The sequence below is a fragment of the Cladophialophora bantiana genome (assembly GCF_000835475.1).
Source record: "Cladophialophora bantiana CBS 173.52 unplaced genomic scaffold supercont1.15, whole genome shotgun sequence".
In the NCBI taxonomy this organism is placed as follows: Eukaryota; Fungi; Ascomycota; class Eurotiomycetes; order Chaetothyriales; family Herpotrichiellaceae; genus Cladophialophora; species Cladophialophora bantiana.
In genome coordinates this window covers 928,611-956,248 of record NW_015971589.1, presented here as the reverse complement: position 1 = coordinate 956,248, position 27,638 = coordinate 928,611, and the positions used below count along the sequence as shown (strand labels likewise).

At 51.2% G+C, this 27,638-nt stretch overlaps 11 protein-coding genes across 11 annotated transcripts; 4 read left to right on the top strand and 7 right to left on the bottom strand.

Moving 5' to 3' along the window:
- Window positions 1-2,051: 2,051 nt before the first annotated feature.
- Z519_09511 (uncharacterized protein) lies at window positions 2,052-4,827 on the top strand (the record flags this gene model as incomplete). The annotated part of the gene is made up of 9 exons (XM_016767233.1): window positions 2,052-2,200; window positions 2,250-2,326; window positions 2,376-2,546; window positions 2,594-2,618; window positions 2,676-3,245; window positions 3,297-3,610; window positions 3,662-3,908; window positions 4,071-4,180; window positions 4,430-4,827. 9 exons carry the CDS (start codon window positions 2,052-2,054, stop codon window positions 4,825-4,827), a joined length of 2,061 nt encoding a protein of 686 aa, XP_016616749.1.
- A 2,687-nt stretch (window positions 4,828-7,514) lies between these two features.
- Window positions 7,515-9,571, bottom strand: Z519_09510 (uncharacterized protein; the record flags this gene model as incomplete). Its single annotated transcript, XM_016767232.1, has 2 exons — window positions 7,515-9,458; window positions 9,509-9,571. 2 exons carry the CDS (start codon window positions 9,569-9,571, stop codon window positions 7,515-7,517), a joined length of 2,007 nt encoding a protein of 668 aa, XP_016616748.1.
- Window positions 9,572-9,857: 286 nt separating this feature from the next.
- Window positions 9,858-11,209, bottom strand: Z519_09509 (uncharacterized protein; the record flags this gene model as incomplete). Its single annotated transcript, XM_016767231.1, has 4 exons — window positions 9,858-10,269; window positions 10,327-10,505; window positions 10,562-10,860; window positions 10,909-11,209. The coding sequence occupies 4 exons, from the start codon at window positions 11,207-11,209 to the stop codon at window positions 9,858-9,860; spliced, it is 1,191 nt and encodes a 396-aa protein (XP_016616747.1).
- A 694-nt stretch (window positions 11,210-11,903) lies between these two features.
- Window positions 11,904-12,367, bottom strand: Z519_09508 (uncharacterized protein; the record flags this gene model as incomplete). Its single annotated transcript, XM_016767230.1, has 3 exons — window positions 11,904-12,055; window positions 12,114-12,242; window positions 12,289-12,367. The coding sequence occupies 3 exons, from the start codon at window positions 12,365-12,367 to the stop codon at window positions 11,904-11,906; spliced, it is 360 nt and encodes a 119-aa protein (XP_016616746.1).
- Window positions 12,368-12,742: 375 nt separating this feature from the next.
- Z519_09507 (uncharacterized protein) lies at window positions 12,743-14,267 on the top strand (the record flags this gene model as incomplete). The annotated part of the gene is made up of 2 exons (XM_016767229.1): window positions 12,743-13,012; window positions 13,068-14,267. The coding sequence occupies 2 exons, from the start codon at window positions 12,743-12,745 to the stop codon at window positions 14,265-14,267; spliced, it is 1,470 nt and encodes a 489-aa protein (XP_016616745.1).
- Window positions 14,268-14,526: 259 nt separating this feature from the next.
- Z519_09506 (uncharacterized protein) lies at window positions 14,527-16,018 on the bottom strand (the record flags this gene model as incomplete). Its single annotated transcript, XM_016767228.1, has 3 exons — window positions 14,527-15,799; window positions 15,855-15,909; window positions 15,964-16,018. 3 exons carry the CDS (start codon window positions 16,016-16,018, stop codon window positions 14,527-14,529), a joined length of 1,383 nt encoding a protein of 460 aa, XP_016616744.1.
- A 2,016-nt stretch (window positions 16,019-18,034) lies between these two features.
- Z519_09505 (uncharacterized protein) lies at window positions 18,035-18,664 on the bottom strand (the record flags this gene model as incomplete). Its single annotated transcript, XM_016767227.1, has 1 exon — window positions 18,035-18,664. One exon carries the CDS (start codon window positions 18,662-18,664, stop codon window positions 18,035-18,037), a length of 630 nt encoding a protein of 209 aa, XP_016616743.1.
- Window positions 18,665-19,776: 1,112 nt separating this feature from the next.
- Window positions 19,777-20,121, top strand: Z519_09504 (uncharacterized protein; the record flags this gene model as incomplete). Its single annotated transcript, XM_016767226.1, has 2 exons — window positions 19,777-19,885; window positions 19,940-20,121. 2 exons carry the CDS (start codon window positions 19,777-19,779, stop codon window positions 20,119-20,121), a joined length of 291 nt encoding a protein of 96 aa, XP_016616742.1.
- Window positions 20,122-20,154: 33 nt separating this feature from the next.
- On the bottom strand, window positions 20,155-22,713 carry Z519_09503 (uncharacterized protein; the record flags this gene model as incomplete). The annotated part of the gene is made up of 1 exon (XM_016767225.1): window positions 20,155-22,713. The coding sequence occupies one exon, from the start codon at window positions 22,711-22,713 to the stop codon at window positions 20,155-20,157; it is 2,559 nt and encodes an 852-aa protein (XP_016616741.1).
- Window positions 22,714-23,742: 1,029 nt separating this feature from the next.
- Z519_09502 (uncharacterized protein) lies at window positions 23,743-24,667 on the top strand (the record flags this gene model as incomplete). Its single annotated transcript, XM_016767224.1, has 3 exons — window positions 23,743-23,849; window positions 23,919-24,361; window positions 24,447-24,667. The coding sequence occupies 3 exons, from the start codon at window positions 23,743-23,745 to the stop codon at window positions 24,665-24,667; spliced, it is 771 nt and encodes a 256-aa protein (XP_016616740.1).
- Window positions 24,668-24,954: 287 nt separating this feature from the next.
- Z519_09501 (uncharacterized protein) lies at window positions 24,955-27,025 on the bottom strand (the record flags this gene model as incomplete). The annotated part of the gene is made up of 7 exons (XM_016767223.1): window positions 24,955-25,275; window positions 25,344-25,740; window positions 25,805-26,351; window positions 26,484-26,548; window positions 26,608-26,738; window positions 26,791-26,873; window positions 26,965-27,025. 7 exons carry the CDS (start codon window positions 27,023-27,025, stop codon window positions 24,955-24,957), a joined length of 1,605 nt encoding a protein of 534 aa, XP_016616739.1.
- Between the last annotated feature and the right edge of the window lie 613 nt (window positions 27,026-27,638).

Here is a 27,638-nt window from a genome sequence, read left to right as displayed (position 1 = left end):
ATTGGTACCATGCTGCATGAAAGTCGAAGGCTGGTAGCAGCAGGGACTTTATGTGGCGCATATCTCCAACCACAGACTGAGCCTCAGGCGACAGTGCTTCTTTCTGAGACACGGGGCCATCGCTAGCCTAACTACCTACCTTGTAGAGAAGCCGAGCTATGCCATCGTACCAAACTTACATGGACACCGAGTTCAGGGATGTGCTGAGAATTGGACGGTGTCGCAATAGTCAGGTTCTCCTGCAGAAGCGTACGAGCACTCGCAGAGTCCGATGTCCAGGAGTGAACTCCCGGATATGAAATTATCAGTTCCTTTTCGAGCTTGAAAGGTAATCCCAGCTCGTGTGGTTGCACGTTAGCCGCGTCACAAGCGGCAGCCACATGCAACCTGGCGGAATTTAGCACCAGGTACCCAGTAATGGCGCCAACTTGACTGTTGAAAGCTGTTGTTTCAGCCACGCTCCTACTTTCATGCTCAGCTTGTGCATTCCCGATATTGTATCTGCTTCCACTAGCATATGGCAGTTATGAACAAGGGCCTTTGCCCAAGACAACATTTTCGCAGTCAATCCTAATTTCTATCTTGGCAAGGCACGCTTACCTATCCCCACATCACAACTTCGAGGACCTTTCAGCCTTGGCTTAGTGGACCAGCGGAGAGTAGAGACCCCGCGGCCATTGATTGTCTTTTTGACAAGGGTCTATCGTCAGTATCTGTTGGGGAAGCTTCAGGGTTTACCCTCCGCACTCGAAGATGACCAACGAGCACGACGGATCAAGGTACCTGGACAGAGATAGCAACGATCCGCGCTCGTGAGTCTCAAAAATCCGGATCCCAACTCAAATGCCAACCGCGAACCCAGGAATCGAGGGTTCCAAGTTCTTTTGATAATGTAGCTATCCCATTTCCCCCACGTCTTGATCCTGCCAAAAAAAAGTCGAAGCGCTTAGAAATCGACTGTTTCAACTCTACGGGCGGCCCGAATGGGCGACGGCACGGCCCGGACCGGTCATGGTCGGGCCACTGTGGTTGAAGCACAGAAGACAAATAGGTACATAATGCCTCCAAGTGTCAGGTAAGTCGAATATCATGTGTGAGCGATCTTTTCGGGCTCCGGGAGCAGTATTTAAATTTGAAATTTAGCGAACACCTCGGTCTCGATGTCAGAACGCAGTGTATTGAGGAGTTGGGAGAAACCTCCGCTGCCGCAAGCGAGCACTTTGATCGTGTGGCACTCCATCCAAATGACACAAACCTGCCGGGTTCGTAGCTGACACTCGAGCTCTCTTTACGGGTGCGACACGAAAGCCACGACTCACGTGGATATAAAAATTGCTTAGAGTCTACAGAGGAACTTCAGCCTATCCGTGTACGACACGTAGCCTACAGGGGCAAAAATTGCCGCCCACCAAGGAAGCCAGCCGAATCACTCGGCACAGGTACCGCTTGAGCCATCAGCCTTAAGCTCCTTCGGCCCACTGCTATGGCACTAAGATCGAGTGTGCCTCGCACTAGCGAGTATGCCCAACCTTCCTACGTCGCTCAGGCTGAGCCCGATTCACAGCCTCAGAGCAGCGGTCGCTCGCATGAGGCGACTCTGCTCCCAGAACTTGTTCACAACAACTCTTATTACAACCACCTTACAAAGAGACTTCACAAGATCAGTGCTATCCGCCAGTATAACGATCAAACCTGTGAAACTTTGCCTCGTCAAGGGCATTGACCTATTGCCTCTCTTGTCAATCCCACCTTTAGCAACCACGCACTCAGCCCAACCGGGATATCGCGCAATGGATCCTCTATCAATGACGGACAGCATCGCTACTGTGGGACAGCTCACATCAACACTCCTGAGCTACATAAACGAGACAAAACATGCAACAAGAGAGCAGAAGAAGGTGGCGGTCGAGGCTAGTAATCTCTATAGTCTCTTGATAAAACTGCGCTTTCGAGTGGAAGAAGCCTGACACAACGATGAACGGTTCAACCAGGTTAAGCTCTTGGGAGTCGAAAACGGTCTGCTTGACCAGTTCAAATATCTCCTTGAGAAAATGGTGGACAAACTACCATCCCCTGGGAAAAGCCAACAGCTCAAATCAGCACTATGGTGGAAATTCACCAAAAAGGAAGTGGAAGATGTGTTGGCTCGAATGGAGCGATTAAAGTCCCTCATCAATTGTGCCTTGATGAATGATTTGATGTGGGTGCAACTGCTTTTGTTGTATCTGAGAGGTCACTGATAACGACAGCGCTTTGTCAAAGACTATCCATGACGACACCCTGGTCGTTAAACAACAGACTGAGCGAGTGCAGTCCCTTTTGGAACGTAAGATATACGAGCTCGCATGCGGGGAATATAGCTGAGATTTTGTCAGAGGACTTACAGAACAAGCTATCGCGCTGGTTAAGTATACCAGACCCATCCGCAAATTACCACACGGCGCTAGGAAAGCGACACCCAGAGACGGGCCAGTGGCTCCTCAACGGCCAACATTTCGCAGCTTGGAAAAGCTCGACATCTTCACTGATGTGGCTTCACGGTAGCGGTATGTTGCGGTCGTATAGATACACAGGCAGGACTAATATACTTCAGCGGGCTGCGGCAAGACAATCTTAAGGTAAGGTTATGGAGTCCAGCTTTGGCACTAATAGAGAAGGCTGAATGGAACAAATAGCGCCGCGTCACTACACCATATTCTCCAACACGAAAAGCCTGACACAATAGTGAGCTACTTTTACTTTGATTTCAATGATATAGAGAAGCAGTCCTCAAACAAGGCGATTCGATCGTTGCTATTCCAGATCGCAACACAGGCCACGGTCATCGCCCATGAGCTTGAACTGTTGTATGGAAGATGCAGCCATCGACAGCGGCAGCCGGCAGAGGACGTTATTCACTCATTGTTCAGAAAGGCAATGGATACCCCACGTGAGAAGTATATCGTCTTAGATGCTCTGGATGAATGTACAGACCGCGAAGGACTGTTGACCTTTCTCCGAGAACTGATCGCCTCAAAACCACGGGACCTCCGTGCGTTGGCCACGAGTCGGCGTGAAAGAGACATTGACGACGAGCTGAGCCCGGTTGCTGATTACAATATTAATATTCTTCAAAGTGCTGTTGTGGACGAGGACATTCGTGTCTATATTCGTGACAGGATGGCAACAGACCAAGGGCTAAAGAAGTGGCCAGACCCGGTGCAGACTGAAATAACGACTGCACTGATGGAAAAGGCTGATGGCATGTACAGATAGTTGTTTACTGTACTCTACATTGTATACTAATACCGGACCAGGTTTCGGTGGGTGTTTTGTCAACTGGAGTCCATTCGCCATCGTATCCAGTTAAAGACGCTAAGAAAAACACTGTCATCCCTACCAAAGACGCTCGACGAGACATATAATCGAATCTTACCAGATCTCGAATCAAACGGGCAACTTGAGAACGCTATCCAGGCTTTACAATGGCTTTGTTTCTCGAAACGCCCTCTGCGGCTAATAGAAATGGCCGAGATCCTCGCCATAGAGACTGGCGACCAAGGAGGATTCAACCCAGAGGAACGGCTTCCTGATCCGATGGACATAATGGTTGTCTGTTCCAGCCTGATCAGTCTTAATCCTATCGATGGCGACTGGGATCATGACGAAGATAGGGACGAAGATGACGTCGCCTCGCTTAATGGCGGTCGTAAAGATTCTTACAGGATACAGATTCAGCTGGCTCATTTTTCTGTCAAGGAATTTCTCCTTTCTGGTCGTTGTGCATTTAACCTTGATTTTCGATCAGATACCTGCCACGCCGTTATTGCAGAAAGTTGCCTACATTATTTCCTCCACTTATGTCAGGATGCACCAGTGACTAGAAAGCTCTCCAAGCATTATCCTCTGTTATTTTATGCAGCAGAAGAGTGATGGAAGCCCTGACAAGCTATCACTGGTCTACCCGACGATAGATTACTTAATCTTACACTGCGGCTTGTGAGTAAAAACGACGTTACCTTTCTATCATGGGTACAGTTTTCGAACGTGGATAGGACTGGAGTGAGATTTGATCTGCAGTTGGAGCTAAGAGACATAGCCGAGCCACTCTACTGTAACAGAGCACTTCAGGGTTCGGTGTGCACGTGCAACAACGCACAGAGGCCTGTCCAGCAGATCGGGAAGCGAGAACGCGTTTCTGGTTGATACTGACGAGACAACACCACCACCAACACCACCCAAAGGGGCAGCAGCTAGGGCTACGAACACCTAGCACAGCGGCAGCATCGAGGAACAGGACAGGACTGATAAAACACTCAAGAATAGATTGACGGTACCAAAACCATTGAATTCACGATACTCCTTCCAACTGTCAAGAATGGCACTCTGTCAGCACTGTAAACTGTCCTGCTCCCAGCGATCTAATTAGGTTTGACATGTGACCTGACAGACCTCTGCCCTGCCAGTCCACCACCAGCCCAGCACGGCCACTTCGCCTTGTTACACTACTACGTGGCAAGCATAGGTGTGGCAGCAGTTCCTGAAAAGATATTAAGACGAAATATTGATGTCAATGCTCAAGGAGGATTCTGTGGTAATGCACTACAGGGGGCATCAGTGAATGGCCATGAGACAGTGGTACAGATGCTACTAGATGCTGGGGCGAATGTCAACGCTCAAGGGGGGCTCTGTGGTAATGCGCTACAGGCGGCACGGCTGAGTAAACATGAGACAGTGGTCCAGATGCTCCTAGATGCTGGTGTCAGAGAGCAGTCGAGTGGTCGGCGACCTCTTGCGGAAAGCGAAGACCGGACAACAAGGGTTGGCTCTTGCATCTACAAGGACTAGGTCATCATTGCCTGTGGACATTTGAAAATGAACCCGAAGCCGCCTATTACATCCTCATAACATCCCAGGACATTCATCTGGTCAGCCGTTCACCATGACCGTCTCCATCCCGCTTACTCACATACAAGGGCTGACATGGAAGGAATGCTGGGTGGAATCACTTGATGCAATGGTGAAGCAATGGCAAGCGCAGGTGTCCCTTAACCTGTTGGGGCAGGATGACGGACTGGTCGGACTTTCTCCTTAGTGCATTCGGCAGGCACACAAGCATTTGGCGATTGATATTTGGACCTCGTCCGTCCCTTCTGAAAAGAGAACCAAGGCAGGCCGCGCCCGCAGAGACAAACCATATCCACCAAGTCTCAATACGGCAGAAAAAATCCACAGTTGCTTCCAGGCCATACTGATCCTCCAGGGACCTTCCCACCCTCCAGAGTTTACCGCCTTCCCGAATTGTTGGATCTCCTCGAATGTTGGTTTGCGGTTCTCCGTGGCGCGAGTCGCGCTCGAGTGGCCTGCACCGTTTAACTTGTGGGTAGGCGTTCAGGATACGCCCTAGTCTGACCTTCACGTCATCGTCTAAGAAGCCTCTCTCGACTGACAGCAGTGAGATCTCCTGGTTGGATTGGTGCATCGACAGCCGCCTATGTCCCAAGCGCTCCTCGTGCGCCTCAATAGTCATCCGGGGGACTTCCAATTCTTGATCCGTGCTCGCCCTGCCCACGATCGAGCAACTTCAGCTCTTCCGGAGACCCTCCGACAGGGCCGGCTTCTACCGTCTTTCAGAACTGGACGATGAGGTTCGTATCCTCAGAATTCGCCTCCGGTCTCTAAGCACCCTCCGGTGCTGTGACGCGCTAGGGCTAGTCTCACACAGGCTGTACCTGCGAGATCACTGTTCAGATGTGGTCCGTAGAATTTTGTGGCCTAGCAGAACCTGCTGTCTGTCAAACCTTGCCAAGCTCCACGAAGCTGATATCACATTCCAGCAAAGCGGTCTGGTGTGAAAGAATAATATAGGGAGCGTCAACAATGAGCTCAACGAATTCCCTCCCAAAATCAGCGGTGCCGTGACTTTCTAGGAGTCTCGTCGCAGTCGGTTTGAGCGTCACTACGATGTGTTGACGCGATCCCGCACACCTCACGATAGGGGCCGGATTGTAGGTCCACTGGGAGCATTCTCTGAACGAGATCGCGTACCACGCGGTGGACTTGCACATAGGATCTGAACACCGACAGCTCGTGAAGAGAAGCAGGAACTTGCGAAAGCCACAGGACTCACGATTTGTGGTTATCAGAAGCGGAAACATCATGGGAAACAGTGCTACTTTTCGGCACACATAAGATTTCAAAACCTCGTCAAAGGATCTAGATCGAAAGAATCCGCAAAGATTGCAATGAAAGCCTCGCCATTAACGTGCACTAGACCTAAACATGTCATGTTGCAGGCTGCACAATCGGGCTGAAATTGGCCGGCATGCCCAGCAAGGTCTGGCGGCAATCGACTAAGAGGAGTGTTCGCACTCTGAGGATGCCGGCACGTGATCGTGACATTCCGGCCTCAACTGCTTGCTGGAACTGCAGAAAGAAATTAGGATAGGGGCGGGCTCGTCACAGGCAAAGTGGGAGATCAAGCGGGTGCGTGAGTCCTCCGATACGTCACTCAGCAAATGTAGATGATTGAGCGAATTTTCTAATGAAATAATGGTCACTGCGATTGGAGAAACACTGCACCTTCAATATTCTGGTATGCGTCGAACATATAATTGAATCAGACGTTGATGCAGATGAAGTAGTTTGTCTCAGTCCTCAGACGCGATGTCGGGGCTACGCCCTGATTGGCCAGGCTACGAGCTAAAACGCCAGCGGATCAGGGCGTAGCCCCGACATCGTGTCTGAGGACCGAGACAACTTTCAACCACGAGCCGCAACAACATCCGAGCAAGGCTCTGAGCCCCCATAGACATCTTCGCCCCCGGTCGGCTCCTGTCACGTCGACAAGCGGGACCTCTTTCCTGTACCACAGACCTTCGGCCCGCGGATCGCAGTCCTCTCCACAGAACTCCGGAGCATGGTCACCGGTGACAGACCAACTCTCCGAAAAAGTCGAGAGGGACTGCAAAAGTCAAACACAAAAGTGGAATGCATGCGACATCGAGTTTCATCAGGGCTAGCGAGAACTTTAGGAAGAGCCAAAGTCACACCAACCGAACTTGCTAAATGCTCTCGAATACAACTTCGCCCGAAGAGAGACGTCCTCTTCGCAACTCTAGTCGTAATCCACCTAGGCTTTGGTTTTCTCTGCGAGTACTTTCCAAGCTTACTACTACAGTAGAGGCAATGTTGGATGCCCTTTGGCGGACTTGCCGAATGTAGTGGAGCGCGATCTTCAGCTCCGCCAGGAGTTGGGCAGCTCAGATCGTGTACCGAGGACGACCACTACAATCCGGCGTAAACTGCTCTGCATCCGCTTCATGAAGCGTTGAACATGGGAAGCTGTGGCTCCACAAACACTCAGAGTCTTTGGCGTGTCCAGTAATCCCTCTTCCTGGAAATGGGTGGCCTCGGTGGTCGTGGCCTCCAAACAACTCAATCCTCCACCCTTGCTCTCCGTTTTGTCGCGCAGGCAGCGACCGCAGCATGATCTTGTGGGTTGGCTGTGAGCAACCAGGATCGGGTAATATGTCTCATACCAGCAGGAACTTCCATCCATTTTCAATCATAATATCCATCCAGAAGACTTCAGGATCATCATTATCACTGATGTCCCATGTTTTGAGCACGAGCTCTTGCACAATTTCAAGCGATCTGTATGGCAAGATCTCGCGGATCGATTGGAGGCGCTTAAGAAGCGTCCTGCGAGCCTCACGGATCCGGTCTGGCCCTGAAGGATGGCAAAATGGGGTGTCAGTGACCCTTCGGGGAGAATCACGACCTGGCAAATCATGTAAAACCGTAAAATGATCAAAAGAACTTATCGTGAGAGGCGAAGGTGGACGCCATCGCGCCATCAATGGTGCAGGGCTCGAACTATCGCTCCCCTCAGTTGGGTCAAAGGGCTGTGAGTATGTCCGCTTTTCTAGCTCTCCACCGATAATGATCAACAGAATTTGCTCGATACTGCGGGTCCCCGATCGCTCTGCATTCTGGCACAGGATGTCAAGGGCGTGAATGGCTAGCGCTGTTACCCACAGCAATCTTCGCTCCTTTGTGGACTGACCGCCAGCATATTCATCTTCGCCGAGCCGCAGTCTGCTGTTGAGCAGATCCGGAAATGCTCGATATAGTAAGACGAGGGCTGCGAGTCGATAAACTTCTGCGGTGTTGATGAGGTCTTGTATGGGGGTGTCGATATCACCGATGTCGACAAAGTCGTCGGCCTTTGGCAACTTGAGTGATAATGCTTCTTCTTCCAAGCTCAGCGCTTCTTGCAATGCGTCGTATTCCATACGCAGCTGATTCATGCTTGGGAAGGACTTCTTACGACACCTGAGCCTCTGTCCATAAACCAATGAGCCCACGCTGCCAAGCAGCCTTTGCGACTCGGGGGATACGCCAGCCAGAGGATGCGGGATCCTCTTCGCCGGACTTGCGGTCTCACCGTCATCGCCAATGCGAGTCTCGGGGATGGGGAGTTGTAACAAACACTCCTGGCCGGTGTCTGTGATGAACGAAAGGCCCATCCACCAGTATGCCAGTGAATTGAAGAAGAACTCCTGATAGCCCTTCTGTCGCGGAACTGGCAGGCCGTTTCGGTAGGTATGCAGATATAACCGAACAGCTGCATTGTAGTGGATGATGCTAGGGCTATTGGATCCGTCCCAATTCGTGGTGAGACCGTACATGATAATAGCCATCAAGACGTCCTCAATGTTTGTTGTCGTCGGCCTATTCAGCCGTGCCACCTCATTGTGAAGTCGATGCAATATCTCGGTCTGCGCGTTCTGCACCACTAGAGCACTAGTAGCGTCCAAAGTACTCGAGTTCAGGAAAGCCGCAGTAATATAGCGAAACAAGGAGAAGAACAACAGTGACTCCGTAGTCCGCGACGTGGCTAGCGTTCTGAATAGATTATACTTGGAGTCAAATGAGGTCAAGGCTTTGCAAATCTTCTCCATGAAGAACTCCACTTGAACCTGTGTGTTGCTGAGTATGATGTCCGGGGAGTGCCACAAACGTTGGCACTTTGTTAGGGAGGCCTGTCCAGGTGTTGCTGGAGCATCCGACACGCACAGAGTGGGAGGGTTGGACGCCCGTAAAGAAACTGACAAGACAGCATCCCATTCTTCATTCGACAAGGCCTGCTCTGACTCCGAGCTGAAGGTGTCGTTCTGGCAGGGGCTGCCAATATCAAGCTCCTCGGTGATGGGCTGTGCATGCCTGATTTGGTTGATAAAAGCCGTCCCTGCTCTCTCGCGTTGATGAAAGCGCGGCAAGGTGCTTACTTCTGGAATAGTGTTCGAGATGAATGACTCGCCCCTGTTCTTGCTGAAAACAGGCGCTCGTTGAATCTGGAGGCATGACTGTCGTTCGTGTTTGGTGGACCACTTCCACCGAGTCTCGTATCCTGGGCATTTGAGATTTTTGTGAGCGCAGTTCCTGCAGGATGGTTTTGCTTCGTCGCATTTGACCTGACAGTCAAATGAGCATTTCCATTGCCTTGTAGGTGATGAGGACATACCCTTCGTTTTTTGCACGTGCTACAACCGGATCGGGATTTTGCGCCTTTGATTGTTGCAGACATGGCTGTTCAAAGGAGAGAGAGCTAAGCATGCACCCAGTCATGGCTTAGAAGCTACTGCCTTAGGACCATATTCGAGCCGGTAGGCACCGCTACTTGATCGGTCGTCATGGATTGCAGTGTGTTGGCCAAAGTGAAGGAAGCAAGAGAGGACAACGGGTTAATCAGCTGTTTGGCGGGGTTCTGCGCTAGGTCTATTATTTTCTAGACGCTACACCAAGGGCCAATGGCCTCAGCTTCAGTGGGGGTGCCATGGCGGCCCCTCGCTTCTTCAGGGCCCACTATATATCTACCACGTGCAGCCTACGCCCCCGCCAGCTCTGCTACACACGTCCTTGCAAAACAATTCCTCCTCGGCGATGTCAGCATCATCTGGAGATCTCTTCGCAGGATTGATTTCTCCACCCGATGCTTTCTCCTTCTCGCCGTGTTCGACCAGCAACCTTTTGACCAGAGATTTGAAGTGCAGCACGCCTTTCTCCCTGTGAGGATGCAGTGGCCCTGTTACGTAGCCTCCTGCATTGATGTTCTTCTGGGCATGGGTGCAAAGGTATTTGTCCTCGTTTTCGACTTGCTTAAAAAACTTATCCATCTCCTCGAAATCTTTGTCAGTGCTGCTGACATTTCTGTATACCTCGTACTGCATCGATACGCGCGTTGCGCTGACAGGAACAACCCTCATCAGGTAGAAATAATGATCCCTTGATGTGGTCAGCTACATTGCTGCACGGCCGAGCTGGACATGGACATACACTCACGTCATGGTAATGGAAGAATTAGGAAAAAGGTAAGTTGGCGCTACATTACCAGAGACATCGGCTGGATTACCCTTGCTCTCAGCATAATGCTCGATAAAACCATTGGTTGTCTTGACTTCGTAGGTTTCGAGATTGGTAACCTTGGCAATGCCAGGATGTGCGACTGAGCAGTGATAGCACTGAACACTACGATGTCAATTGACCATTGGCGTTCAAAGACCGTCAGGGAGCTTACCTCGTTGTAGTTGTCAATCAAGGTCTTCCAGTTGTACTCGCCGTCCATATCCCAGGAGTGATCATAGCGATAATTCTTCATATTGAATGCTCCTAAACGACTTTGTGTATCCACGGAGGTAAATAGTTCTTCCCATTTGACTTGCACGTTTTCCGAAGCGTCAAGGTTGATCCAGACGAAGCCTCGTTCGTCAACCTTAAGATGGACTTTAAAAAGCCCGTATTGGGACTTGTCGAAGCCATCCACCCCATCGAATCTTGGTGCTTTGGCAACTTTACCACTTAGGCCGTAAGACCACCCTGGTACGGATTAGAGCTGCACGTCTCGCCGAGATAGAAGAAACTCACCATGGTACTTGCAAGCGAGAATGTTTGTGGTGCCCTCGTCGTTGAGGACTACAGGAAAAGCTCGGTGACGGCAGACATTTAGGAAGGCGTTCAAATTTCCTTGCTGATCACGGATGATGAAAAATGGATATCCCGCAACCGTGAATTTCGCATAGGCGCCGGCTGCTGGGAACCGGAGCTCGTGCGTGATAAGTAGCCAGTACTTGGCAAAGATTGCTCGACGTTCCAACTCATAGATTGCCCGGGTGGAATACCAAGATGCGGGCAAAACCCCAGCCGGCTTTGTCTTGATGTTGGCCATGTCTTGCTGGTGAGGGAAATGTCTTAGACAGAGTTACGCTTTGGTTGGCCCAGAGTCAACAGCATCGATGCCCCTTCCCTCGATTTATACGTAAGGCGCGTTGACAATGACAGTGTCGTATAACAGTTGGAAAGACATTGCGCTGTAGAAACGACGGTCTTCATCATCCAGCGGAAATGCACATTTTCTCCAGCGTTGGAAACGAAGTGCGAGCGCTTTGCGGTACTGACCAGGCTCACTTGTCTCTGCAAAATATGACGCCGACTCTGGGGGGTCGCTAACTTAGTTTGCTGGACGACGCCTTTGCTGGATCGTGTTTCCACGAGACTACTGCATTCGTTTCGCAGCCTTGCCGCCACCAAATTGGACCCATACCAAATCTGGAGAAAAAGTGCGATTGGCCGACCTAGGACGACCGACCCCTTAAGGATTCGACCACTTGGATACAATTGTGAGCGTCGGCGTTTCAACAGATGCCGCCACCAGTAGCCCCATCTCTGTTGGACGAAAGGTCCGTGATAACATGATCAATTGATTACGAGGAGAGAATTCTATCCCGTGGTAGAGACCTTTTGTGTGGAGAATTCTACAGTTCACTCGGATAACCTGCTCTATAGGGTTAGGGCCTGGCCAACAGTCTCCTCGCTGCACTGCACCTCCATTCACATCCCCCTTCATTCAAGCGTCATCCTTTCTACAATCTAGCCATCAACCTGGACCCGCACTTGAAAGCAATTCCATAATCGCTTGACGAGAAAGCGACCGTGCTCCCTCGGTGGATCATAAAGATATCACCTTCCTTGACAGTCTCTTTGGTGCCGCCCTCATCCTCCAAGGTGATGGTCCCTGCGGCATAAGTTAATGTCCGTCCCAAGTCTGGATCAGCTCGTATCACGCCATTTACCTTCAATGACAATACCAACCTCGTCGTACTCGTACTTCGGCGGCGTAGACGGAGGTCCTCGCTCGATGCGAAACCAAGAGCCTGTTATGGGGTTGGGGGCGTTCTTGTCACGGCTTCCCAGAAAGTCGGCTGTCCACAGTTAGGGCTTGAAACCTGATCCTCGATTCCCACTCACTGAAGTACACATGCTCCGGCACCCCCGGAATGTTCTGGACCTTGAACATATCGGTCTTGGGCTTGACTTCCAATACCATGGTGACTCGCAGCGACTGATTCAAAAGCTTCCGGCGCTCGAAGGTACTCCAAGTCTTTCGGATGGTGGCTCATCTGAAATTCTTATCACTGACTGCCCCTTATAGTTTCCGAGTTGGGAAATTCAGTGTACCGGAAGGCATTCCGCTCTTGGACCCATGTAGGTGCAGCTCAACAGAGGTAAGCTTTCCGCTCGACGGTGTTTGTGTTCAGCGCAAAATAGGGTCAGGGTGCGATGCAATAGTATGCTGTTGTTTCTTTACATGCAGTATTACCATTAGTACTTTGACTGAAAATTTCTCTCAGTCAAATTCACAACCCATCCCTCGGATGCCGCAGCCCTTCTCATCTCACATGCACGTTGCCACGACCTCACCATGTCGAAATCGCGTGAGGGATATCTTTGGACTGAAACTAATCTTAGCCAAGGTCTAGCCACCCAGGCCGTGATCTCAAGCACGACAAACCTCAAACCAAGTTATGATGTGATAGTCATTGGAGCTGGATTTGCCGGTCTACGGGCGGCGCGGGAACTCAGCCGCCACTATAGATTGAGTGTATTGATCATCGAGGGACGAGACCGCATCGGTGGCCGAACGTGGACGGCACAAGCGTTTGGAGAAGACTTTGAAATGGGTGGAACATGGGTATGGGCTCTCTGTTTGAAGTCCGATCAAGTCCTCCCGAGGCTAATTTATCCAGGTCCATTGGAACCAGCCACATCTGTATGCCGAACTGCACAGGTACAACCTCCACAAATATCTAAAGTCGTCAGCCGGCACCATTGCAACACAGAAAACGTATTACAAGGGAGCAGGAGGCGGGGTGCAAGAAATCGATGGAAATACTCTTGCTGGAATTACCCAGGCTGTCGCCGAAAAGTTCTTTACAATCGATGGCCTGTCCAGTCGCGAGCTGTACCCTTACCCCCATGACCCCTTTCGAGCACCGGCGCCGTGGAAAAAGTACGACCATCTCACGGTGCGACAGCGCCTCGATCAACTTGATCTCCCAACTCTCCATAAAGGCTACTTCGAAAGTACGGTCAACTCGTTCGGCAGTGCGCCCAGTACAGAGATCGGATTTATCGAGGCGCTCCGCTGGTACGCCTTGGGTGGTCACAATATGGCCCAAGTCCTCGAGCTTGCAGGTATCTACAAGCTGGGAAAGGGCGGCATGACCTCGTTCTCTCGATCCATTCTCCAAGACGCACAGAGCGACATACTCCTCGACACGGTCATTTCTGAAGTGATTCAGAACGACCCATCTGGTGCGGTGGTAAGGTCTAAGAATGGACGCACTTTCAAGGCGAAAGCAGTCATCTGCACCGTTCCACTGAATTGTCTGAGTGACGTAAAGTTCTCGCCGCCGCTAAGTCCGTTGAAAAGCGAAGCCATCGTCAAAGGGCACATCAACAAAGGCGCAAAGATCCACTTCAAGCTTACTTCGACCGAACCAGGCTGGTTCGCGGCTTGCGACGGTTACTCTACCTCGTCTTTCTGCTTCGCCTTCTCCGACCACAATGGCACAAGCCGGGCCGGACCCCGTGGCACCTACTGCATCGGCTTTGGGTACAGTGGGTGCCTGCAAGACCCGCGAGACAGCAAGCACATCCTCGAGGAGTTCAAGAAGGATCTGCGCCCAGACGCCAAGGTCGAAGGTTATCTCACTCACGATTGGATGAATGACCCGCTAGCCAAGGGGGTGTGGAGTTGTTGGGGTAGTCACTCAATAACAAAGTATCTCCAGGAGCTGCAGAAGGCGCACGGAAACGTCTTCTTTGCGAGCGCTGACTGGGCTGACGGTTGGCGAGGCTTCATTGATGGTGCGCTCGAAAGTGGGCTGAAGACAGCGCAGATCGTTGCGGAGAAACTTAACACAAGCCCAGGACCAAGGTTGTGAATACATAGTACGTACACCTGGCAAATTTCAATGACTCTTCAAGACGGGGATCAAGACCGCCAATCTTTAGGTTGAACACGGCATTTGGAGGTATTCTATTACTGGTGATCCAAGGCGCTTGCCCCAGCGGCACAGAGTAGCCTTTCTTTTTTTTCACAGATCCATTGACAATTACTATGCATTGCCACCTTTGCGTGCTACCGAATTCCTGAATTCACACTTCCGTCTCCGTCCCCAAACAAAGAAAATCATATCACCTCTATACATGGCTGATGTTCGAGACTGTGCGTCCCAAAATCTCAATTGCGGGGCCAGTGTAGACCTTCCTTCCTCGAATGAACCAGTAGGCCGCACTCAGCGCCAGCACCCCACCAAGCACAACAGACGCATAATTGAAATTCTGCGCAGTGACTGGCTGATAAGGCGGAAAAACCAGAAACACGCAGCAAAAGACCGTATATATGATAGAGACAATATTGAGCGTTATCCCCCATCTTCCCAGCTCGAATGGTCCCCACCTCAATGACTTGGGATTCTTGATACGACGCCACAGGATGACGACGACGGGAAGTAGGTAAGATAGATACAGACCTACGACGGCCAGAGAGAGGATTGCATTGAACGCTGTGATGGCGGCAATGTTCAGAAGGCCGAGGAGCATGAGAAACAAGGTCGTCACCGAAATCGCCCTGGTGGGGATGCCTCTCTTCTCGTCCACGTGAGAAAGCCAGCGAGAAAATGGAAAGGCAGAGTCCCGCGCGAGTGCCCAGAGTGTTCGTGCCGCGGAGGCGACGAGCGGAATGGTGGCAACCGATGCCATGAGTATGACGGCAGTGGTCATAGCGGAGGCGGCGCCCAGGCTGCCCGTGACAGTGTAGAAAATTTGAATGATGGGAAATCCCGTAGCTGTTCCGATTGCGGAGGCGATGTCGCCCATGCAGAACAGGACGGCCAGCAGAAAGGAAAAGCCTAGGATGCCGTTCAACACCAGGGAGCCGATCATAGCACGAGGTACACCGACTGCTGGGTTGGACATTTCCTCGCTCAAATGGGTCGCCGCATCGTAGCCGACAAGCACGTACGAGGAACTCAGCATGCCGATGCACCATGCGACACCATTGCTGGTCCAGCCAGTTTGGTTTTCAAAGTCCGTGAAGACAAAAGATGCCGAGTTCTTTGTCGGTGACAGTGCGATGATGGCAATCAGCAGGATAAAGAAAAGTACAACGTGAAGGACCATCGACGCGTTCTCCACGTGCGGAAGAATGCGGATGCCCAAAACGTTGAACACCAGCGCAAGGAGAAGTACAGCCCAATAGAGGAGGGTTCCATGCCAGCGCTTGTAGATGTATGTAGGATTGTTTAGCACAATCAATCCTTGTATCATTGTTCCTGCGAGAAAAGGAGCGCTGGCGGCGACTGATTGCCATCCGAACATGGTCAGCCAGCCAGCAGCCCAGCTCAGAGGGCGAGCAATCGAAGGCGGAGAGAGCTCGGCGACGTAATGATACTGTCCCCCTGCACTTGGGATCCTGCAACCAGTCAGCTCCTGTCTGTGAAAATGTTCACCAGTGTCCCAGGTCCCACATTGAAGCAGCCTCGGACAATGACAAAGCCGTGGCAATGGTTCCGGCGAATGCCACTGGTCCACCTGTCAGAGGACACTCCCACAATTTCTAAAGTGCAGAGAGCTCACATATGAACCCGTAAACCAATGACACTGGTCCGCCACTAAGCAGGCCTGCGGCCATGGTGGAGCAGAACGCTTCCCATGTCGCCATCAACGAGACGCAGGCTGCAAGCATTGACACCCAGTTGAAACTCTTGTATAGCTAGCGGAGTTGTTAGAAACACGCCATAAAGACCGTCGGAGACATTGCAACTTGCCTCGGGAGGGGAGTATTCCGTATTGCCTCTGGCATGGGGACCATCTCCTTTATCACCCACGGTCAAGTCGTTGCTGTCAGCAACGACTTTAGAAGTTGGCTCAGCGATTACTCCCATACTGGCTGGTATCGATATTAGAGCTCGAGAGGCTGATACAGAGGGTACAGTGAAACTACCGTATCTATTGACGGCGATAGTGGAATATATCACGACGTTCTCGCGAGCGACATCCGGCTTTATGTCTCCCATCAATCTGATATCTCTCAGATTAGGTGCAACGTGATTTGCTGAGAAGGCCAGACGAGTGTGGCAATTTGGACGAACAAGTCCAGATAAGCTCTCCAATCATCTAAGCCCTTCCTATACTCCGGATAATGGTGGGTCGTATTTGACGGTCGATTATTCCCGATTAGGCCAAAATGTGCATAGGACGGAATAAACCCGACAATTATACCGCCAGAAAGATGGGATGGCAACGGCGCTGATCATCAACGAATCTGCAACCAGGCTCGGCTGTCACACTGTGTACCTAGCCTTAGCTATAGCGCCTCCATCCTATGCGGTCTGGGTGAGGTTCCTCCTCGGTGCTAAAACCACAGGTCATTGCGAACGGATAGCGGCCTCAGTGCGGGAACTGATCCACAATCCACCTCCAGGACTGGTTGAGAGACTGCCATTTTCTCAAACTGTTGTTCTACTCTGCTCCTCAACTGTTTCTCTTTACTCTTTGGGCTTCTCTCTCATCTTCGTTCGACTAATACATAGTAAGTAATGCCTAACTTTATGCAGCATGAGGACAAAACTAGTTATTATAGTAGTGCTCGACCGCTAGTCGTTTAATATAATGTCTCGGGGATGTCTTAAGAGTCTCAAAGAATATCTTAACAAGTCTCGGAGACGTCTCCGCAATATTTTGTTATACTTAATCTAAATACTATCTAAATTTAGTATTATATCTAGATTTATACTGTAACAAGGCAAAGTGGCCGTGTCGGGCTGGCTATTGGGGAGTAGCGAGAAGGCGATTTAGCTGGTCACATGTCAGGCCGAAAAGGACTAGCATTTTGACTGTGGCTGTGAGGGCGGAAGGCAATAAGGGCCAGCTGGGTATGTAACGACGACGACAGCGAGACCAACAGCGACAACAAAGACAGAACGGCCGAGAGAGCATGCCATCGCTGCCGGCGTGCTTAACTGTTTACAGAGCTGGCCGTGTACCATTCTTTACAGTTTGATCAGAGTATTCTATGAATTTTTTCCACCTATTCCTGAGCATCCCCCGTGTCCTTTTCCACTCTTCGACGCCGCTGCTGTGCTAGACGGTCGTTGCCATAGCCGCTGCCTCTCTGTGGGTGGTGTTGGTGGTAGTGTTGCTTTGCTAACACTGACTAAAAAAGGCGTTCTCGATTACCGACTTGCCGGACGGGCCTCTGTGCTTTGTTGCGCGTGCATGCCGAACCTGAAGTGCTCTGTCACATTAGAGCTCCTCCCTTGTGGGCGAGCTCTCGACTATATAGTCATATGTGATTTCCTAAACTGTAATGAATGAATGCAATGGTGTATTGCAGTATTGGCTCTTTCGGTAATCGCGTGACTTGTCACAGCCTTATCAACGAGGCTGTTCTTCAGCCAACTTTCCCATTAAATTGCCCCCTAATAGGCCCGTACTTTTCCATGAACCTAAGGTCTCCTTCCACGTTCCCGTTGTCACCTGTCTCTGGCCCTTTTAGTCCCTCTTCATCTCTCTCGGCAAGATCTCAATCCAGTTCCTGTTTCCGTTAGAGAAGTCGAAGATGGAAATTACTTAGAGCCTGATGGTCCTCCCCTTAGACGGTTGGATTTCTGTAACTCCGACCGGACAAAGAGAGTAAAGATTGAACTTACCCATCAGGATCCTGCACAAAAGCTACCTGTCCAAACACCTTCTCAAATCCACCCTCCCATTTCCTCTGTTTGTCCTCGGATTCATGCTCCCATCCAGGAAGTGGCATGAAGTGAACATCCACCTTGTCTAAGGGCTTCATCACCTTCCAGCCCTTTTCCTCGGCCCGCTTCAACGTTTGCGTGACATCGGGTACCCGAAAGCCGAAATGGGCGAATCCGGTCCTTCGACCTGACTTCCTGCTCCCATCGCTAGAACGGGACTTCGCTGTCCCATTCAGCGTCGAATCGTCCTGTGTGGCATTCTCGTCGTTCGCAAAGATGAGTTCCAAGAGCCCCGAACGCCCACCAGACGCCTGAGCCATGTCTGAAGGGACTGCATCCTGCTCTGCATCCCGGTACCCCAGATAATACGCCGTCAGGGGTCCAGCATTGAGCGCGAAGATCAGACTCATGCCCAAAAAGTCAACATAGAACGAGAACGATGAGGCTGGCGAGCTAATTTGAAGTGCCACGTGATTGAAAACATAGCCATTTGTGTCTCCATCGTCGGTAATCCGGGGGAAGCTGGTTGCAATGAATGGCGGACCTGGTGGTGGGAAAGGTGGATAATCTTCAGAGTCGGACATGGCTGCGTTGGATTTCGAAATTGAAGGTAAATAGTATCACGCAGAAGAAAGGTCGACTCCTCGATAGATCGACAATATGGAAGGCCACATTGTCTGAGACCAAGACCAGCTTCTCGTGATGTTCGAATGTTAACTTTCGTGGGCCGAAACAACGCTACTGGGTCGTAGCCTGATCCCTGTATGTTTGTGGCAGCCACTCCGTTCCCATTCCTCTCCTTTCCCCCCGCAGTCCGATGCCACTGTCGAACTCCGAGCTTCGATCCTGCTCAGGGCCATTGTTTCTTGGGAATCGCGACACGTCCTGAAATACAAAACTAGTTTGCCGAGACTTGCAGTCTTGAAGGATTACCTGATTCAATTCGTGCCTGATTAGCAGAGTCGCTTTTGGTTGTCAGTCTCTACGCTTTAGCGACAGACTTCAAGCGATGGGGTCTGCTGTTCGCAACGGAGAAAAGGTAATGTATGTATAGCCCCACAACATATCGCTTCCTATACGACCATGACATGAGTTATTTATGCGATTAATACCTTCGCCTCCACAGAATTCTAACCGGTGCAGGTGCCGGTATAGGTCTTGCCATCACCAACCAGCTTTTAACCAACTCCTATGTTTCGCTTGTTGTCGGGATAGACGTCAATACATCAGAGATTGAGTCGCTGCTCTAGAAGCACCATGATAGGCTCGCCATCATTCAAGGAGATGTCTCTGATCGAACCACTAGCGAGAGAGCTGTCAAAAATGCATTGGACCGCAGAGGAAGGATCGATGCTATCATCCTCAATGCCGCCATCTTACGTCCCATTGGGCCTGCGGCAGAGACGAAAATTGAGGAATGGAAAAGGCTGTTTGACGTAAATTTCTTTGGGTTGTTGCACACAGCAAGTCTTCTATTAATCTGCCCCCCTTCCAAATGTCTCTTCCCCTTGTATGGCGTCGAATTTGAAGCGCGGCTTTCTGATCGCGTCCTTGAATGCGGGACTGACACTACCATCAGATCCAGGTCACATTACCGCATCTGCGGAAAACTCGAGGTCAAATCCTGATGACGTCCTCGGGGACATCTTTTAGGGCATATGCAGCTTGGACCGCATACGCGTGCTCAAAAGCCGCAATGGATTGGCTCTGTGCTGGGTTGGCCGTGGAAGAGGATCAGGTGACAATGTTATGTGTCACACCCGGTATTGTAGATTCGACGCAACAAGCCGAGGTCCGAAATGAGCGTAAGTTGCCTTCAGCTGCTCCCGTTCGAGGAAGATTCTCTTATGCTGGTTCAGACAAATCAAATATGCCTCCAGAGCAATATAAATGGCTCGCGGACTTGCATGCTCGAGACGAATTGCTACCTCCCCAGCGTCCAGCAAGTTCCTTTGTGAGGCTAGCCGTGAATGAAATCCCAAAGGCCTTAAACGGCCAGGTTGTGCCATGGGATGATGTAAGGATTTATTCTGCAAACTAGGAAATCATGCGACACCGTTGTGTCGGTCAAATTTCAAGTCCCGTGAGGAAAGCTGGACGGAGAGAGCGTTGCTGAGAAGAGTTGTAGTGGACCAGCAGCATCCCGTACGTCTCCATCCGTATCACGAGCTCCAAGAGCAAGCACAACTTTTGTGAGGTTTCGTGCCATTCCCCAGACTCTTTGGCGTTTCAGCAACAGAGCCGTTTGGTCTAATACTTGTTGTCGGCCCAATGCAGAAGCCAGGTCCGGTACTCCAAGTAAGCTGATCTGCTCATTTCCTCCGCAAGAAACCCAGCCTGTCTGCCGATTTGTTACCTCACCGCTTCCTGGATCGAGGAGATCGAGCTGGATTGAGGAGTTTTGGTTAAGTGGCGATCTTTCCGGCAGTAGTGTGGCCATACACGACAGCACTACCCCTGCGTGGAATGTGAGGAATGGTTCCAGTGATCTATTGCTTGGGTAGTACCGAACTAGGGCAAGCATCTGCGCACAATGGTAGGCCACGTCTCTTGTTCTTTGGGCATTTTCATTTGCCCATTGTTTCATACGAATCCTAGCATTTTCTGCTTCGGGCCCGTGACGTAGGTATGGATACAGCCAATTCATTAGATCACCAGCGCCGTAAACATGAGAAATGTGAACGAGCTGCATCCGATGTACCAACCGGTCCATCTCTGCCCGTGTATTATTCTTGGAAGCAGCCACAATGGTGATCGTCATCTGATCGATTGCTTGCACCAGAGTTCGTCGTCCATCATCGTAGCAAGGAGGGGTTACTAGATCGTTTATCGGTGAGGATCTGATTTCTTTCAACGTCCACAACATCCTAAGCAGGGTCAATAGAATGATAAAACGGTGCTCTTCGTCTCCAATTTTCTCAACCGGGTTCACGGTGCCGTCGAATAGCAACCTGATCATGGGTCGCAACCGAGAGGTTGGAGGACAAGCCTTGCACCATGGATGGAGTGAGGACCATGCCTGTGCCGATTCTGCTTCCCAATGCTCGGCTGAGCCGGGTAGATTGAGATTAATATCGCCGGTGCTCAAGAACGGTCTGTTGTTGTGCAAATATGCCACAGAAGCGTCATATTTGTAGACTGCCCACCCTAGGCGTCTCAACCCTTCTTCGCTGATCCATTCACGCCATGTTTCGTCCAATGAAATGCCAAGCCGGGGTGTCCGCTGGGACTCATAACGGAAGAGGCCCATACACTTGGCGTGATGAACCAGGGTGCTGCGGCACGACTCGCTGATCTCAAACAGTCTCTCACTGCCACTGCAGTACCCGTGAGTCCCCTGCAGGAGCTGTGCTGTCAAGTAAGACGCCGTTCGAACGAACCGACGATCTTGCTCGGCCATAAAGACCAAAAGCTTCCTGATGAGCTCGGATAACGCGATCGAAAAGGATTTAGCCCCTGTGTACCCGGTGTAGCAAGCCCCTATGCAGATCATAGCTAAGGTGACCACGAGATCTTTACCAGGATCAAATGTGGGCTGATGAACAATGGCAAGCATTGGGTGAAAGTAGGCAAAGTACAGGTCGATGCAATGGTCCAATGTTTCCTTGGGGGGAAACCGTTCAAGTCCCAGTGTCTGTGTCGAACTATGCTCGAAGGGTAACATGATGCATTTCTGCAGAGCGTGCCTTGTCCGGTCGTTTATTGGCATGAGTGAGCAGAATTTGGAGAAAGAGTCCGATGCCTGATCTTCAGGTCCTAATGGTGGCAGAGCTGTGTGGCTTTGGGAAGGTCTAGGAGTTTCCACTGGCCACGGGTTGTCGGAAATGCTTGTTTCGTGGGGCTGTGGAGTGAGAAGACCACCTAGAGCGGGCACAGATTCGTTTGCATCACGATTCCCTGCGTCATCCATGTCATCGTTGGCATTGTCACCGGCATCAGACTGTCGGGCAGAAGGTACCGCAGTCTGTGGAGCGGACATTAAAGGATTAGAGAGGGTTTGATTGTCGTTGAAGCCAAATAGGCCGAAGAAGTCTGGAGCCCCTAGGAAGACATCGCTCCCAGCATCTTCCAAAAACCAGTCAAGATTGGAATTGAAGTCGGTATGATCAAAGGTTGAGCAGAGAGGACTCGGTTTTTGACCGATCGAGGCGTTCTGACTGAGATTTGGCTGAACAGTCTGGCTTTGACTTCGATCATCCACTGATTGATGGGAAGCGTACCGGTCGTTCATTCTGTCCATAGCCTGATTTCCACGGAGCGGCGATATCATTCCCAGCGACTGCGCGTCACAGAGGTCGGTGCCTCCTCGCAATGGATCGGCGACAGAGTGGTTTTCGGCATTGGCATCAGCCTCAGAGGATCTTTCCTCCCGTCGGCGATCGGACGCAAGGCCTTCATAGACGCATGAGAGGTTCCTTTTTTGACACGAGGAGCACGCCGGTCGCCCGCCATTGCATCGCGTCTTGGACTGGGAGCAAGATAGACAGGCTTTTCTTCTGGTCTTGGGCTGCTGCCGACGCTTGTAGTGGATTTGCATGTGCCTCGACAGCGTATCCTTACGGTCAAATGGTCGCGAGCATACCGAGCAATGGTAGCGGGCGAGTCTCCAGTTCGCCTCTTCGGTGAACTGCATGGTGAAGACAGATTATTGAAGTGGCAGAGACTGGGTTAAAGCAGCGCTTGCAGCGAAGTAGAAATCGAAAGACGACGTGTACATTCTGCACACCAGTAATTGGGCGAGCTTTTCGGTCCCAACTCCCCAGGTTTGCCGGGTGCTGCTCTGTTGGGGACTGCGACTTCTCCAGGTATGCGCCCGCTTAAAGGAGGGCCCCTTGCCGATACCCCGCAGCAATCGCCACAAGCCACTACGCCGCCTTGAGGCCCAGCAGGCGTAAGTGCCTGGCGGCCTAGAACACCTTTCGGCAACCTGTAGTCCCATCTGTTACCAAGAGGGTACCACCTGCTGGGAAGTCTGGCAGAGTAACTATCGCAGTGGGCGCTGGCCATTCGGATGATTTTTCATGATGGCAAATCTTCTCTGTATGTTCCTCCCACACAGTTGGAAAGATCTATGAACATGGCTGCATTTGACTAAAGGTCTATAAGTGTCGGCCGCTTGAAGCTGCTGAGTCTACTGTTCGCTTCATGTTTGCGGAGTTAGTTGGCCTTTCAAGAGCCAAAAACTCTCGCCTCTACGGTGTAGCGCAAGTAGCTTGCGTCTATTTGTGGAACGAACCTGTGGATGTGTTCGATTATGCTCGTTGTCTCCTCCTTTTCTTAGTTATACAAGCTGGCCGTCTGCGAATGAGATCTCAGTCATCAAACACTTCGGTGTTTCCATGTGGTTCACCCGAACTCCGGACACTCAGGCCAACAGCGCTACTTAGAACCCACCCCGACATGCACTTCTGGCTATTCCGTCCAGAGCTGGGACCTGAACACATCAGAACCGACCTCTGGTAGATGAGCACTGTTTTGTCCTGAAATACGAGCTAAACCTGCATTGGATTGACCATATCTGTCGGTGTTTCAGTCCAAAGGCGGTCTTTGATCATTCGCCGAGCCGCCGAAGACTCACCCATCTAAAGGTGCAGCATGCCCTTTCCCCTCGACTTGGTGTTGTACCATTGCTGCTCTGGTAGTAGAGGTGGAAAGACATAAAATGGAACCAGACATGGTAGCAGAGCAGACACTGAAAGGGAAAGTGGCCATCGTCAGTGGTAGCGCTCGTGGCATCGGCGCTGCTGTTTGTGTTGAACTGGCGTCGAGGTGAGCAGATTTTGTGTTGCACGAAGGATGCTCAAATCAGCAGGTTGGACACTGACGACAATCTGACAGAGGTGCTCTGGTGATAGTTAACTACCCTTGGCCGGAACAAGAGCCAGATGCGGAGAGAGTTCTCGACCAGATCGCAAGGACGAATGGCTCAGCCGCGGCCAAATGCAGGGCAATCAAGGCAGATCTGTCCACCCTTGACGGGCCCCGACACCTCGTTAACGAAACAGTTCGTTTGACCGGCGGTAAGGTTGATATTTTGGTCAACAACGCCGGGATAGCTATCATGCGACCACTGAAAGACCTAGCGCTCGATCAATGGGACTCACAAGTCAATTTGAATGCCAGGGGCATGGTCCTCCTCACTCAAGCTGTACTGCCTCACCTGACACACGACAGCCGAATCGTCAATGTGAGCAGCGTGGGTGCTCGCCAAGGCTATGTGGGTCGACAATTTACAACGGCACAAAATCAATGGTGGAATCGTTTACCAGGTGCTGGGCCTTGTAAGTCTCTGCATCCTCGTACGTGTCGAGGGTCGCTGCTGATGCCGGTGCTACAGGGAGTTGGGAAGGCAATATGGATGCACAGTCAATGCCATTGAACCAGGTCCGACAAATACGCATGGCTTCAACCACGCTGGTCCCAGCTTCCTTGAGAAGATCCAACCTATGCTGGATGCGACACCGATGGGATCTAGAATGGCCGAGCCCTCCGAAATTGCATACGCCATTGCATTTCTCTGCGAGAAGAGGAGTGGCTGGATCACGGGAGCCTGCATCCCCGTGAATGGAGGGTTTCTCATGCCTTAGGGAGATGGTCCTAAAGTCTTTGCATACATAGTGCAATATTCATGTATTTGTGAACACGGCAATTTGTTTGGGTCTGATACAATGTTTGAAAGATATAGTCGTCACATGTTTGCCAAAATTGAAGTAGAGCTGCGAGAGAACATGGTACGATACGTCGATCAGCTTCTCTGCTTAATTTGGACTACTTCGCGTGTTGAATCACAAGTTCTTCCAGGCGCAGACTTCCAGAGCAGCTTACTGAGAAGTATTCGCATTGATGCTTCTTCTCTACTATTCTAGTTGTATTGTCAACAAAAAACAGCAGCCTCGATCTCAAGGTAACTTGACATTTTCCCCAGAGCTGGTTCCTCGGTTGGAGTACAGAAGTTGCCGGAACACGCATTACACCGCCCGGGGAATGCCTCATTTAAGAATAAAAAGATCCTCAATCGAGTGTCTCGCTGCCTCAGCTTCTTCCCAAAGAGGTATATCCGCAATGCGGAGGCATCGATGACCACGACAAGGACAGCGAGAATAACGAACACCGCCACCACACCATCCAGCTCGAGCCACGGGACTACCGCAAAGCCGACAGCAAATGAGACGAGATTTTTGAAGCCGTTGAAAGTCTGTGAATGGTTAGATATTTGGTATTTAGGACGACACCACGCCCCAAACGACGGGGAGAGAAGTGTACTACCCGGCAGTCGAAGATAATCGGAGCATAACTATCCATCAGATATGGCTGTATGACTGATCCGATTCCTGTCAATGCAACACCAACGAGCCCAGCGCCAATCACCGGGACAATCCAATGAGTTTCATGGGCGACACCAATTCCAAACATGAGCAGGCCGGCTGGAACCAAAAGCACCGGAATCGCCACCACTGGCAGGCGCATTTCTGGCTCAAAGACACCTCCATTGCGTCGAGTTGACCACTGGCTCAGCTTGTCATTGACGTATCCACAGAAGAATGATCCAAAGAGGTTCCCAAGGCAGGGACTCAAGAATACCAAACCTTGCTGGCTAGTGCTGAAATTATAAGGGAGAGCTCCGAGATACACAGGGTTGAGATTGATCAACACCACCACACTGTGTAAGTCGAGGACCTCGGCGATTTGACTCTTTCGACACGTAAGGAATAGGATATACTTACCATGTGACGTGAATAGAAAAGGACAACACCGACCAAACAACGCTGGCATAGCACCAAGTTGCCCATGGGCGGATGAAAGACCCAAGCAGATTCACATCCTTGTGGACTTGTGACCATGGCTTTAGTCCTTCCAGGTATGCCTTCTTTGGCTTGATTCCCGGGACGGCTGATCTCTGGGGCTCCAGTCTCTCTATTGCTTGGCTCCCCGTCTTCGACTCCACCATCTCGCAATGCGACTCGGTTTGACCATCCGCCATATCGTCGTTCTCCTCAACACCGGCGGCATCGAGCGCCGAGTTCAAATCTCGCTTGTATTGAGTATCTGGTACGAGGAAGAAACGGAGGATGAGATCGGCACCCGCCATGATCGAGACAAGCCGATGATACAAACGCCATCCCCTATCCTGGATCAAGAAGCCGCAGATAGGTGGCGCGAGAGAGCTCCCGAGACTCAACCAAATGGCCTGGACGCCTGATTGTGTGCCTCGCTCATGCAGGAACAAGATATCGTGCAAAGTTCCGACACTCAGAGGCTCGCTAGTCCCGCCTAGATCGTGTTCAGGTCAGGTATTGCGCAGAAGCAGTAAGAGATGGTTGACCGACTTGCCCATGATGCAAAGAACCTTGCCAAGAGAAGCGATGAGAACGACTTTGCGACTGCAGCCCAAATATTGCACACCAAGAAGAAGAGGCCACAGATAAGCCAGAGAGGTCGTTTGCCGTACCGGGTCGCGAATGGAGCCACTGAATAGCAGCCCATGAATTCGCCCAACAGACATGCTGATATCATCCATGTCACTTACGTGAGACTGATCTCGAACTCTTCGATAAGCTGTCCAAAGCCTGGCGCCAGACCAGTGATACAAAAATGGCACAAGGCCGACAACCAGAGGACAGACCAGTATGCTGCAACACGTTTCTCGAAAGGCCAATTCTGTTTTGACGTCAGAACTTCAAACACAAAGCGCCCACGACAGCAGTCTTACCAAAGGGTCATTGGGGTCGTCGCCAGTTGGCTGAGGCACAAGCACGATGGAAGTGCCTTTCTTGTGCTGGAGCTGCTGTCCATCTACCTCACATCCTTAACCGAGAATATTCTCATGGCCAAGGGTAGTAGACGGGGCACCGTTGTGAGTCAATCCGGTGCTTGGAAGGCTTACCTGATATCAACTGCACAGTACCGTGGCTGTGCTCGATTTCGTGCAGGGCAAGAAGTTTCATTGTCGAGGTGGCCCCACAAAAGATTCTTGAAATTCGATCCAAGAACGACTGTTGTCGAAACGAGGTAAATCTCGAAGACCACATACTCGCCATGGTGACAGGCCATTTTCTATATAGCCACGTCTGGCAAACATATTATCCACGCGGGGCCCCAATGACTGAGCTTGTGGGCTACGGCAAGGACTTCTCCAGATATTCCCCGACCACATGGCCACTTTCCCCAGTCAAGCTCTAGCAACAGTGCCCGGGTCAAGAACTTGAGCCAGGGACCAAGGCCTGTACTGCATTCTCGGACTTTTAATGAGGTTTCAAAGACTGGGTGACCCGCCGCTATTGACAGGCTAGGGAGCCTCAAGCTAGATGAGGCAGAGAGACCGTCATCGACAGCCGAGGGTCCGGAACACCATCCATCTTGGAATCTCTATCGGAGGTTGGAGTGGCTTCGGGCTCCCACCGACCACCCTCAAAACCTTCTACTACGAACTTCTTAACTCTTTGCCACCTTGGTTTGCGGAGTCTCAACCGACAACGTCAAGCCATGCCCCCTCATCCGTAGAGGCGGAACCCTTATGCTCACCCGGAGCCTGGAGTGGTTTGCATTGCTCTCAAAATG